The sequence below is a fragment of the Durio zibethinus genome, chromosome 7 (assembly GCF_047325235.1).
Source record: "Durio zibethinus cultivar Kanyao isolate XHJ-2024 chromosome 7, ASM4732523v1, whole genome shotgun sequence".
NCBI classification, from domain to species: domain Eukaryota; kingdom Viridiplantae; phylum Streptophyta; class Magnoliopsida; order Malvales; family Malvaceae; genus Durio; species Durio zibethinus.
In genome coordinates this window covers 27,334,132-27,347,733 of record NC_143168.1, presented here as the reverse complement: position 1 = coordinate 27,347,733, position 13,602 = coordinate 27,334,132, and the positions used below count along the sequence as shown (strand labels likewise).

General features: G+C 33.1%; 1 protein-coding gene and 1 pseudogene across 1 annotated transcript; both read right to left on the bottom strand.

Moving 5' to 3' along the window:
- Positions 1-920: 920 nt before the first annotated feature.
- LOC111277613 (gamma conglutin 1-like) lies at positions 921-2,691 on the bottom strand (annotated as a pseudogene).
- Positions 2,692-3,062: 371 nt separating this feature from the next.
- On the bottom strand, positions 3,063-5,606 carry LOC111277923 (uncharacterized). The gene is made up of 3 exons (XM_022864360.2): positions 5,211-5,606; positions 5,009-5,090; positions 3,063-4,916 (listed from the first exon to the last, which is right to left on the bottom strand). The coding sequence occupies exons 1-3, from the start codon at positions 5,238-5,240 to the stop codon at positions 3,442-3,444; spliced, it is 1,587 nt and encodes a 528-aa protein (XP_022720095.2). The 5' UTR covers positions 5,241-5,606; the 3' UTR covers positions 3,063-3,441.
- Between the last annotated feature and the right edge of the window lie 7,996 nt (positions 5,607-13,602).

Here is a 13,602-nt window from a genome sequence, read left to right as displayed (position 1 = left end):
CCAAAAGTCTGATGATTGGACCCAACATCCTTAGTTATCCTTTCTTCTGGACCATATATTGATGGATTAGATCCAATGTCCTAAATCTACGATTTTGTATCGTTATTTTTTATCGTATTTTAAATTATCGATATTTTTACCTCACACAAACAAACCCTTATTTATATTTTGATAATTCTAGAGCTTCACTTAGATCTATTTTCTTTTCTAATGATCTTATTAAAATGCAATTAAAATTATTTATTTTCCTAAATGCATCGGGCATGTAATTCAGTAAGGAAAAAAAGTAAATTTTAGTATTAAAAAGCCCAAAAATATTTGAAAATATGTTAAATACTATTCAGTATTCTCCCTTTTATTTTACACAATTTTGTTTTCAATTTGTCCAACTATTGGGTTTTATAGATGTTCATACCACTCTTAGATGTATATGGTATAATTTTATCAACAATAAAAAAAATCATTTTATTAATAATGTTCTGAAATCACTATTCAATTTTTTTATATAAAATTTTATTAAAAATTGAATTCTAATCACTAAAATTATTGAATCCATCGTTATGCCATCATTATACCAATAGTCCACGCGGCGGTTGCATTTGTTTCATTTCAACTTTCCTAAGATAGCTTTCAAGTTTTGGATTCTATATGCAAAATTGAAATTACATATATGGAGAGTGGATCTTCTCAAAATTAATAGTAATTTTTTCATTATCTTAACATTACAGTTCATTAGCCCCTAAAGGCCAAAACACAGCTATAGCCCTTTATTGCCATATGGCAGGCTAGCTCAAATTATTCCATTCATCACATTGTAGGAAGTAGAAACTAAAACCAAGCAAAGATCATCCGGCTACTAGAAACTAGCACCGAGCATTAGTTCACGTATACAAGAGGATCAACAAAACTTCCTCTTACAATCAATATGGAACACCAGTGAAGTTGAAGTTATTGCAAGAAGTCCTGAAAAACAGCAGGGAAGAGCTGAAACCTAGCCTTGATCTAGCCAGATCAAATTGTACAAGATTATTCTCCATTTGGTAAGCTCCAATAATAATTGAAGCTCGACTGTTCAGTCCTCCATCAACAAAGGCTAAGCAAGAAACTCCTGGTGCAGCTTGAATCATGGAGTTTGCTCCGAAAATCCTCCATACAACATGCTGATCATGGAGCACAAGGTCGATATTTGGAACCCGTGGTCCAACGTTGGTGCTTTTAAAACTGTTCGAGTTGAAACAAACCCCAAAAGGTTCAACAGGTTTTACTTGGGGAATGCTACAGAGCTCCTTAGTGAAAAATTGAGTGAAAGCTTTGAAGATTGAGTGTTCAAGAACTGTACAAGGATTGATTGTGCTGAGCTTTGTGCCTCCAACACCTCGTCTATTGATTGATAACAGAGTTGTGTTTATTGGAACATCCTTGTTATTTATTTTGATAGATCTCACTTCTATGTAGTACTCTCCTAGTGGACTAATGATAAGTGGAGTGTAGCTTAAAGGGCGTGAGATATCGACATCAGGGAGCATATAATAAGGGCTATCCCCAAAGAAAATGACCCCATCAGGAGCTAGACACAAGGCAAATGTTGGGGCAAAACCAGCAAATCCAAAGTTTGAGGCAAGTTGACTTGGTACAGAAATAGGGGAATGCCCCAGTCCAGCTACCCCTTGAACATTTTCTGCTAACCCTCTTTGCAGTAAAAGCGAAGGTGCACAAGTAAACAAGAACTGAGGTATCCTAACCAGGCGACCAGGGTTAGACCCTTGAGTGGATTCAATTGATAGCACATCTTGGGCAAGCTCACTCATGGCATGTAGGCCTGTCACAGGGTTCATTGACATGAGCCCACGTGTTGTTGTGGCACCCTGGTCTAGCCTTGGAGGAGCAAGTGTGGCAATAGTGAGTGCTGGCTCTAGCGCATTGAGTTGAGTGGCATCAAGGGGCGCGATAGGTTGATGAATGGTAGCTTTGCTCACAAGTAACCCATAGTAACCTTCCATTCAAGTCCACAACAAATAGGACTTGCAATAGAGGAGTTCTCTTGTAAATGTTAGCCACATAAAGATTGGTCATGTTATCTTGGTGCACTGGTAAAACAAATTTGTTTGGCTTGAAAGTTGTTTGAGATTCTGATAGAAGGGTGGAAGAAGAGAAGGAAAGGAAAATGAGAAGCAAATAAAGGGAAGAAGAAGAAGAAGAAGAAGAAGAAATTAGTGGAAGAAAGGAAAGCCTGGCCCTTGTACAGGAAAAGGTTAAGCGGTGAGGAAATAAAGTGTAAATTGAGTTATTTATGGACTATTATGTTCTCAAAATCAGACAGTTTTATGTCATGGCATTGTTCATGTGAAGGTTTAGGCGTTATTTGCTTTTGGCAGCCTGAAAGTGAGGCTTCGAAAGGCAGGTTCACATGCTAAATCTGGCAAAGTGAGGCTAAAGATGAACATCAGAACATCGGAACAAAATTGAATTGGTTAGTGTGAGAGGCACTTCTTAGTGGGCAAGAGCTTCACCAGCCAGCAAATGTTTGTCATTCTTGTGTATAAAAATGCATCTTTTGCGCTTTTTTCCTTATTTTTCTTGTATATACGTCAATCATATCTATATCTATTTATAGGCATCAAAACATCACCTGAAAAACCTGAATCCAAAACTTATCCCATCACTTCTTATTTGCTTAGTTTTCCTAGTCATCTGCCAAACAATTTCCTTAATCTACTGTCAATTATGGGCTTCATAGGGAGAGAAAATTCAATATTTTGAGCATGACTTTCAAAGTGGGCTCAAGTTATATCCTTCTATGAACAGTCATCAACTAGGCTATTTGGTTCCACAGCAAAATGGCTAAAGTAGTGGCATCATAGGCTCATGGCCCCTCCTGCCCAAATCATCAAAAAATATAAATCACAAACAAATGCCCAAATGGGTTAAGCCGAAAACATGGAACAATAGTTACAAATCAATCACTTTCAAAAACTCAAAAAGCGTGTGAGCCTCCCGCTGGAGTTTCTTCTAAGCAAATAATTGAAGATTGCAATCATAGAAAAAATTTAGTGGTCAAAAGCTGAAGCCAAATGGACCCTTTTTCTAACATTAGATGGGGATTGATGCCCAACATATTTTCATATTTGAAACCAACATCATATAAAATAACATATGGTACATCTTTTAAGAAAGCAACTGAACTATACCTCCCCTTCTTTTCTGACCATTCCTTCTAGCTACATCCCACAAACTTTACCTACATTTTCTTCTACATAGTAACCTTACTAGTATTCCATTGTCCAAGACATAAAACCCCCCAAGAAAAAGAGTTTGAGGGATTGATTATCTAAGAAAAACAAAAATTTGCCATTGGCAAGAAACACAAGCAATGTCTTCTTGAACCTTGCACGCTTGTAAAAAGCACCCTAGAGAAGAAAAACCAAAAAGAAAAAGAAAATTTTACATGATAGTGCAGCTGTTGGCGTTCTCATCGCTAAAGAAATGGGCATAGGATTCAGAATTTGCAGCATGCATTGGAGGAGGACCATAATTTGCATGGGGATATGGTTGTGCATACATCATTGGTTGATACATCCCCCCATTCCCGTTTGCTCGCTGTTGATTCATCATCATGGCCATGTATTGTTGTTGACTATAGGGATTCCCTGGCCCCATTCCTTGGTAGTACCCACCATTCATTGCTGCAGCTGCTGGTAGTCCTTGCACTGCAGGAAAATTACCCATCTGGCTCATTGGAAAATTTCCCACTTGGCCCATATGACCGATTTGACCCATATTATAACCCATCTGACCCATGTGACCCATCTGACCCATCTGACCATCCATTTGGCCCATCTGCCCCATATTCTTACTGCTACCGCCACCGCCACCGCCACCACCACCACCACCTCTCCCACCACCACCTCCGCCTCCTTTGCCATGATTAATAATATCAATGTCATCAAACCCACCATTTTTAATTTTTCCCATCTCATGGCCCCCACCACCATGTTTGCTCCTACCCTTTTTAGCTCCATTGCCATTATTGCTTCCACCATCATTGCCCCCATTACTATTATGGGCACCCTTATTTTTCCCATCCCATTCATTTTTACCCTTATGATTACAATCTTTTCCACCTTTATTCTTCTTAAAAAATCCTAGTAAACCACCCCCTCCTTTTTTACCACCATTTTTATCTGCTCCCCCCTTGTTTCCCTTCCCTCCTTTGTTCTTATCACCACCTCCTTTCTTTCCTCCATTACCATGCTTCCCATCTTTGTTTTCTCCCATGCCTTTCATTACTAGAGGTATATCAATAACACCTCCTTTCTTGCCATAATCCCCACCACCACCTCCTCCTTTTTTACCATTCACGGCAGGGCCATTAATCATGCCATTGGGCCCGTATGACCCATGGCCTTTTCCCATCAGAGGTACCATCTTGTTTTGCATTTGATGCCCATGGCCATGACCAAATTCCTCCTCATCATCATCAAACTCATCATCAAACTCATCATCAAATTCATCATCAAACTCATCACCAAACTCATCATAATCATCATCACTTTCATCTAAATCATCCTCAGGCAAGTGGAACTTGACAGATTTCTGGTCTTTGGAAGGTACCTTAAAATCTTTCTTCATTTGCTGCATATGCTGTGGTGCAAATTGCTGCCCTCCTTTTTGCTGGTTATTTCCACCACCACCCTTCTGAGATTTGTTGTCCTTCCCACCTTTGCCACCATCCATATGCATGTTCCTGAACTGGTTGGTGAGTTGGTTTGGGAAATTGTTTGAACCCTTTTGAGCTCCTGCCAATAGCTGTGCATGTTTCCCTGCCTTCTCCAGTTTCTTGATGAGTATAGCTGGATCAACATTTCCTGTCACTGTTACCTTCCCTTGCTCTGCATTTATACTAGTAGTATACACTCCTGACCCAAAAAAAAACAATGAACCAAATAAAACCAACAACCCAAAGTACTAAACTAAAGGAACCATGGAAAAACAAAAGAAATTAACATACCATCAATTTTCTGCAGTAGTTTCTTTATTTTCTGCTTACAGCCATCACAACTACACTGTATATTCACTCTGAGTAACCATGTCTGAAAGCGAAAAGCATTCCCAAAACAACCAGAGAAACAGTGTTAAACATAAATCAAAACTGACAAAAAGGGTTATTGACATTATTGAAAAAAAGTGCCGTATGTAACCAATTAAGTTACCTGCATCTTCATAACCTCTTGTTTATTCATCCTTTAAGGAACAGATCAGAATACGGTTGTAAGAAAAGATCCAAGAACCTGAACTGAGAAAGACAGACAGACGGACATACAGACAGACAGAGAATAGAGATAGGGAAGCTGAAACTTTTGCTTCTTGGTTGTAAAGAAAGAAAAGAAAAACCTCTGCTACAAGATTTAAGAAAGAGACACGAGTTTAAAGGAGGTTGTTGGGCATTAAAACGCTTCGATTTTAGCTTTGGGAAACCTTTATTTTTAGAGAAGAAAGAAAAGAGAAAGAGCTAAGGCGGTTGCAGAAGAGGCAAGGTATCATGGGATTTAAATATAAAAAAATAATTATGAAAAAACAGCTAGAAAAGGAGGGGTCTCATGAACCTTGATAGTATGAGCTCAACTGTATCACTTCGCTTTATACTGTATAAAGCTTCCCAAGTGATTTACAGCCAAATTCTTGAAATAAAAAACTTAATCAAAGATTAAAAAGAATTAAACCTAAAAGAAAAGTTTAGTGATTGTGGCACAGTGAAACACTTGGGCCTGGGACCAAACCGGTGTTACACACTTCTCTCTGGACCGGTGTCTGGTCTGGTCCCCATTGCATTGCTGCTGTTTCTGACTTGTTGTTGGCCTTCTTAGGCAAGTGGATTTATGATAGAATATAATTGCACATGCTCTGAATTGAAAGTAGATATTTGAGTAGATCACATTTGATCCTTGTTGAAATTAAGATCAAGTTTTTTAATATAGTTTGGACTTTGGATCTTGGAACATGAAAAAAAAAAAATTACTAAAAGAAAACTAGGAAAAATAAATTAAGTAGAAAAAAATGTTCTATTATTTTTTTCTTTTAAATTTAATTCATCCATTTTTAATAAGAAATGTTTTTAATAATATCAAGTTTCTCAATTTTTTCTTTTTCCCATACCTTGATATTGTATTAAAAAAAGAAATAAAGAAAAGGACTACCCATTAATGGCATATATCATAATGTTTAACTAATAATTTAAAAAATTTTCTGTCTAGCCTTTTCAGTGAAGTGGGTTAGGACTTAAAAGATGAGGAAAAAGTGATACCAACCAAAAAAAATTTTAAAAAAAATGAACTACTACCATTAAGGCATTACTTAATTTTTTAAAAATAAATGAAAGCATTGTATGATAAATGCACTGTTACATCTCATTCACTCCATTCATTCATTTCTATGTTTTAACATCAATGGCTCTAAATAAAAAGGATACAAAAGAATGAATAAGATGTGACAGTATATTTAGCACTCATCCTAAATGCCAAAAGCCTTTGATCTATCAACAAGTATTCGAATTCAATTGATTAAGATCGTTCTCTTTAATGAAAAAACTCTTGAGTTCGAATCCTGTCGGTGATCATTTGTTGAAATCATTTATAATGCACGACCTGCAATCACTTATATTAGATTGTTAGATATGATACATCTTACCCTAATATAAAAATTTGAGCAGTCTATTTACCCCAAATTTTTTTTACCAAAAAAAAAAAACCCCTTTGATCTAATTAAATATTTCACATATCTATTTCAGTATTTTGTGCTTTCCCCAAAAATAATACATCTCAAAGCATATTATTTTAAACTTAGATTGTGTGATTGAATTATGATTATTAAAATTAAAATTTTAATATTTTGCTAATAAGTTATGTGATTATTATTTTTTATATTTAAAATTATCAGATTAAATTTTAATTACAGAAATTAAAATTTGAATATTTCATCAATAAAACGCACTGATTGTTGGCTAGAATTATGCATTTCCACTCTTATCACATTTATTTATTTTTAAATGTTTTTCAAATATTAAAGAATCAACTTGTTTTTGTTGCAGTGGGTGAAATTAAATACAATGCATGTAGAGAGGTGTGGTAATATAAGTGTGTGAACTAACCATGTAAGCTCAGTTATGGATAAGGGTTTCCTAGGGTCAAGTAAATAATGACTTGCCATTATAGAATTGCCACATATATTAATAATTTTTTTTACAAATTTATTTAAATTGATAAAATATTTTTCTTAATAAGGTTAATGCCACCCTAGATATAGTAGCTTAAATTCGTTACAAAACATTAGCTAAATTTTAAATTATTTAATTAAATCATTTGAAAAAAAAAATGATCTTAATTAATCCTTACATCTCACGTTCTTTTTCTTTCTTTATTTATTGCCTTCGAAATTTACCCAAAAGATAATCATTAGTTCATTACAAAAGTTAATGCTTTTTTTTTCTCTCATAAAATAATTAGCTATTAATTATTAATATAAGACGTGCAAGTTTTATATAAAAACAAAAATTAGAATCCCTTGCATTCTTAATTCTAATTATTAGATGTCTAACACATATAATATATTTTCAAAGCTTAATTATTAGATGTCTAACACATGTAATATATTTTCAAAGTTTTAAAAAAAAAAAAAAAAAAACACAATCATTAAACGCATGCATGAGAATGTGTCATTATAATTCAGTGGACCACTCAAAGTTGTCAATTCGTAAATTTTTTTTATATACAAAAGATGGTAATATGAAAATAAAGTAAGGAGTTGCAAATATCAAAATTCAAACATTAAATTTATTAAATATTATTTTTAAAAATAATTATAAATTAAATTTTGAATTTTAAATTCATGAATTTATCTTTACATAATCACCAACTTCTAATTATAAATTAATTTTTAGTGTAAAAATTTAGATGAATATTTTTTTTAATTTTTAGTATTGCCCAATGATGTATATAGCAATGTTAATTATCCTTAAATTTCTCAAGGAAATAATCAATTATGAATAAAATAATACGTTGTGTTTGTGTTAATCGAGCCTTGGGTTTTGATTCTTCTTTAAATCATATGAACTGTCACATTAGGGAAAGTAACTCAGATCTGAAGTCTTATAGGCGACAGACCATTATCAGACCAAATGGTGCAGGCTTTTGTTTTGCAAATTTACAGTGATTCTTTACTTGTTTGACCATTTGAAAAAAAAAAAAAAAAGGAAAAATCATAGGGAAATGTGGTAATACAAAAGATAACATATGATATTAATCAGAAAAACTATAACATTTTTTTTAGAAATAACTATCTCTCTTCAATATAATATATAGTTTTTGAATGCAAAAAGTATATACAAGGAAAATAAATGCAAACAAGATTGATATAATTGGTTTTTTCAATATTAATAATTTTGGGTTCGAGTTTAAATTTTTTATTGAAATCATTTTAGATGTATGATTTATAATAAATATTTTTTAAATTATTAAATATGATATATTTTATTTTAATTTAAAAAATTAAAAACTTAATTTATTTTTAATTTTTTATAAAAAAATTCAAAAAAAAATTGTCATATATATATATAAATAATTAAGTTCTGTATTTTGGTCAAGGGCTTGACCAAAAGAATCTGAAACATAAATCAAGTTGTTCTCAGATACAAACAAGCACTAGAGTCAAAACTACAATTAAAGGTGTTATAACAATGATTTTCTCTGAGTTTGGACCCTTATTTGGCAAGCAAAATTATTGTTTTAATTTGTTTGTCCACCTTAAAAGCCTAACCCATGAGAAAAAAAAAAATTTGCTATCCCCAAATATCTTCTTTATAGTTTGCTTTTTTCTGTAAAAGATGTTTGAATACTGACAAAACAGACCCCCTCACCATTAGGGTATGTACCCCATAAAGAAAATCTAAACAACCCTTGCAAAATCCTTTTTTGGATATGGAGATTAAGCTGCAAAATTGGCTTTTCCACTCTGAAACTTTTGACTTATTAAATTTCTTTATTTTTTTGAAAAAATTGGGTCATAAAAATTGATTCAATCTTGCTTGTAAATTGTGCGTATCTCTCATGTCATGTAGCTATCTATACATACAAAGAAAAAAAAAAATATGAAATAGGCATTTCATATTATTATATTTTATCATATCTTATAATTAAATAATAAATAATTATTTTGATAAATTTAAAAAAAAATTTATAAAAATCATTGATCTTTCTAAAAACATGATTATGTAAATTTAAATGAAAATGACATATATTTACATTAAGTAACCTGTAAATTTTTTATATGTGAAATAGTGCTAGATTTTGAAGAAAACCTTGCTTCAAAGCAATTAATGTTGGATATGTATCTTAGTAATTGGATGAGATCAAATCCCATGATGATTATCATTATCAAAGTGGCAAATTCATTCTTCTAAAGTTGGTTTTATAACTTTGGGTTATATAATTACATTGCTTTTGGATCATAAATGAACTAGATCAACAAATTGCTTTTAGTTTTAACAAAGAAGAATCATTCAAAGTACTTTTTTTTTCTTATTCCTTTTATTATATTTTATTTAACAACACAAAAGCATAGATTAATCTATGCAAACATAGGATTTTGAAGTATTTTCTATATTGGAAAGATGGGTTATAAAGTCTTTATTAGTAAGAAAAAAGGGATATTTAGAGGTTGGGTTGGTAGCTTTCATATCATCATTAAGATGCTTTTTCAACCATCCAAATTGTAAATTGTTTAATTAAACAAGTTACTTTAGTTTCTATTAAGAACTTTAGTTATACATCTAATCTCAAATTATAGATTTTTCAAGCAAATAGTGAAATTCATGTGTAATTTTATGAACCATAAGGCATCAAAAGTTATCATTTGCAAGCAAAAGGTGAAGTGATCACCTAAAACAACCACTTCAAAAGAAAAACAAAATGATATAGGTACTCAATAATATCAAAGATTCTAATTTTAATTGATTTTCCTCTATACTCCAAACATCTAAAACCCAAAATCTGAAAATCAAATATTCATTGCGAGATTTTTGTGAGGAGTATTTCGAAAATAAAAATTTAATTATATTAAATCAATACAAGAGAATGAGTGTATCTTTAAGGTTATTCGGAAAAATAATTAATTCGAGATAAAATAAAAAATACCTTATATTTAAAAAATAATGAATACCAAATATTGTGAATGTATTGGTTTTAGGTACTTCTGATGAGTACATAGAGCAGCTTTCATGTAAACAAATGAACAAAAAAAAGGTAACATGAGAGTAACTATTGGGAAATATCTAGAGTGTGATGTGAAAATCAGATGAGATATGTGAAGCCTTGTTGAAAGGAAAAATGGAAGACTAAAGCAATCCATGACTTGATATTTGTACAGACTGAATATAACACAGAGTATTGCATCCTGGTATTTGGACTGACATTTTTATCTGATGCCTTATTTGCAGTCAACGGAAGTTGATCAGGTTCAGATATGGGGTAAAACAACAGTAGGATTTTGCTATTCCTTTAGTAAAAGTTATCACCAAGAGGTTTTATAACAAGCTTTTGTCACTTCCATTTTTTCATCTGTGTTAACAGTGGAAAACCTAGAAGAGAAATATTGCAGTTTACAGTACTGACATTGAAATTATTTTCAGAAGGCAAGTCAGGGATATTCAATTTTCAATCTGTATCTGGAATTTGCTCAACTATTATAACTTATTTCAAGCAATATTTATACAGATAATGTTACAATAATCCTCGTGAAACATTTCAAAAGTAAAATTTTGAATGTATTATATTAAAGCGAAAAAGTGTACATTTAAAATCATCTAAAGAATTGATCAAGTCTAGATAAAGTCTGAGAGTATTCCTGATCCCTATATAAGACAAACAATAATGTGGAATTAATGGTTCTCCTGAATTAGAAATTCATTTATTCGAATAAATTTGGAATGGTTTGCTTAAATTACAATGGTTCATATAAGTGGAGCAAATTCCTTGCCATCTTCTCTTTGCAAGAAAAGGGAAAAGAAGGGGCATTGAGCAAAGCAAGCAAGAACAAAAAGCAAAGATATTTTTTTGTTGCACATAAAAGAAGAGAAAGGGGCTCAAAAATAGGACTGAGTGAGGATAGTGACATGTTTTCACAGCTGGTTGACAATTAAGTTGGGTCCCCTACGTGGGGGTCTGGTAGCCCATCAATTAGGGACAAACAACTAGGGCAGTGGTCTTTATGGGCTTAGACAAGCTCTGGAGGGTCCCCACCCCCTAAACAGAAGCCAGTACCGTACCCTTTTGTTGGAGAGTCACTTCAAGCTCCTCAGGACACAGGCTCTCTCCTTTGTTTCAGATAAGATTAGGGTTATGGTTGGTGTGGTGACACCTGATAACTGATAAGGTTCAATGGTTCTTCAGCTCTGTGTTGGACCGATGGCCATGAGCCAAGCCAAACAAATCAAGCTAGCCTAATAAACAGGATTGGTCTGGTTCAGATAAGATATTAATCAAACCTCAACTAATCCGACTGCTCCACTACCAACCTTTCCCCATTGATCTTCGGCCTGGATTCTAAAATATTTGGAAGACAACAGTAGCTGTCCAATACTCACACTGATTATGACAGTTTATATGGCACGAAGAGAGTTGTACGCACAAATTTTAGTTTCAATATTGAATCAAATCTTTCGAGTTTCTAACTAATTTCTTGGCCTAAAGTCTAAAATTTCAGACCTAAAACTATTAAACTTTCTGATTTTGAAGGTTTCCGACACCTGAGACTTTTGTTGATGTATACAGATTAGGACACGCCATCAAAGAAGTTGAACCTTGAGGATAAAACAGAAGCTTGATGTCCTCATATTACCTAATTTTACTGCTATATAGATGTGATTCATTGTAGGCGAATGACAAATCATATTAAAGACCACTGGCCTGGTTTTAGGTGGAATTCTGATAGGTAGCAGTCCAATAAAGCAGAGTATAACTTGACAAAGGGCCATTGCAATCTAAAGGGCAATAAGCATGGGAATAAAGAAATAATATATTAGCTTATTCATTTACTTTTGAATGTCATTCAAATGCCGCAGCTGACATGAAAATCCCAATAAAGATTCAAATTCTCCAAATAATAAGCGCAAAACCCTTGATTCTTTTTCACTTTAAGATACTATTCAAATACGGGAGACCTCACTTTTGTCCCCCTCTTCTCATAACAACAATCTTCACCACTTTAAGACATTCTAAGTATCTTTACATTTTTTATTCGGCTTACTTGTACACCAAATATTCTCTCTGCCTTTTCTGTTCCACAAGCCTCAGAAAATCGGGAGAGAGAGAGAGAGAGAGAGAGAGAGAGAGAGAGAGAGAGAGAGAGAGAGAGAGAGAGAGAATACAACAGGTTTAACTCAACAGGCTTGGTTTTTTTTTTTTTTTTGTAAAGCGATATGACAAATTTACAAGAAACATTCAACTCCTGTAAAATTCCTAGCACAATAAAAGCTTTGCCAGTGTATGTAATGTAAGTGTACCAGCAATGTGAAACTATACCAAAATTTCAAGGCAAAAGGTTAAACTCTATGAAAACCTTGAACTTCATCACTGAGAATCTCTTTAATGACTCAGAAGAAATGTTAAATATATACTTCAAAAGCTGTATAAACAATGTCCCTTCACTGAGTCTTGTGCATTTTTATCTGGTATCATTCTAAACTGCTGGTTGAGGTTGATTCTGCAATAAGAAATCTAGAGCTTTTAAGGCAATGCAATGCTGATTTTTTTTTTAGATTCAAATGAAGAATCCCAAAAATAGATTTTGTTATTTTTCTCTCACTTTAATCCTTATCTCTATTAGTTCTTGGATCGGCTGGCAACATGCGGGACAGCTTGATTACTTTCACTAATGAATCCCCTCAATCCACAAGATTTGCTTTTCACTTCATTATTCTGCTCCAGGACAGCTTGAGTGATTTGAGCATGAGGAGACATGGTTGGTGGAGACTGATGTAGCTCTACTCCTGCCAAGAAAAATGGCAAACTTGCTTCTGCAGAGATAACGAGTGCAAAAATATCACTCTTTCTTTGAGGGTCTTGAAAGAAACCAAGGTTAATGCCAGTTCCTGAGGGCTGATAGAATCTCCCAGACAACCCTTTCTGGAATGGAATTCTCTTTGGCATATAAATTTCAGGATACAGTGGCATGAAAGTGCAGTTGGGCCCTTCCTAGGCCAAGTAAAATATGGTGACTGTCACGAAGAGAGGAAAGCTTTCACATACTTGGATCATTAACTAGACCACAACAAGTAAATCAGAAGCAAATGAAAACAGAATCAGGCCATAAAAAATGATCAAGCCATTAGAACTAGACCTACTAATTTAATACAAGGTGATATTTTATATTCACATAAATTATTAAATATAATTTTTATATAAAATACGATAAAAATATATAAATTTTAATATTTTACACCATTCAAATACACAAATACCAAGTTTAATTAAAACATATCTTGTAATCCCAAAAAAAAATAACAAAAGGATATGATTAAAAAAAATCATAATACCTTATTTATACATTCTTTCA

Excerpts from the sequence above, each read along its gene's own strand:
- LOC111277923 (XM_022864360.2), bottom strand. The coding sequence starts at position 5,240 with ATGAATAAACAAGAGGTTATGAAGATGCAG. Across the intron at positions 5,091-5,210 it reads AAGAGGTTATGAAGATGCAG|ACATGGTTACTCAGAGTGAA; the intron begins GTAACTTAATTG and ends TTTCGCTTTCAG. Across the intron at positions 4,917-5,008 it reads ACTACTGCAGAAAATTGATG|GAGTGTATACTACTAGTATA; the intron begins GTATGTTAATTT and ends TTTTTGGGTCAG.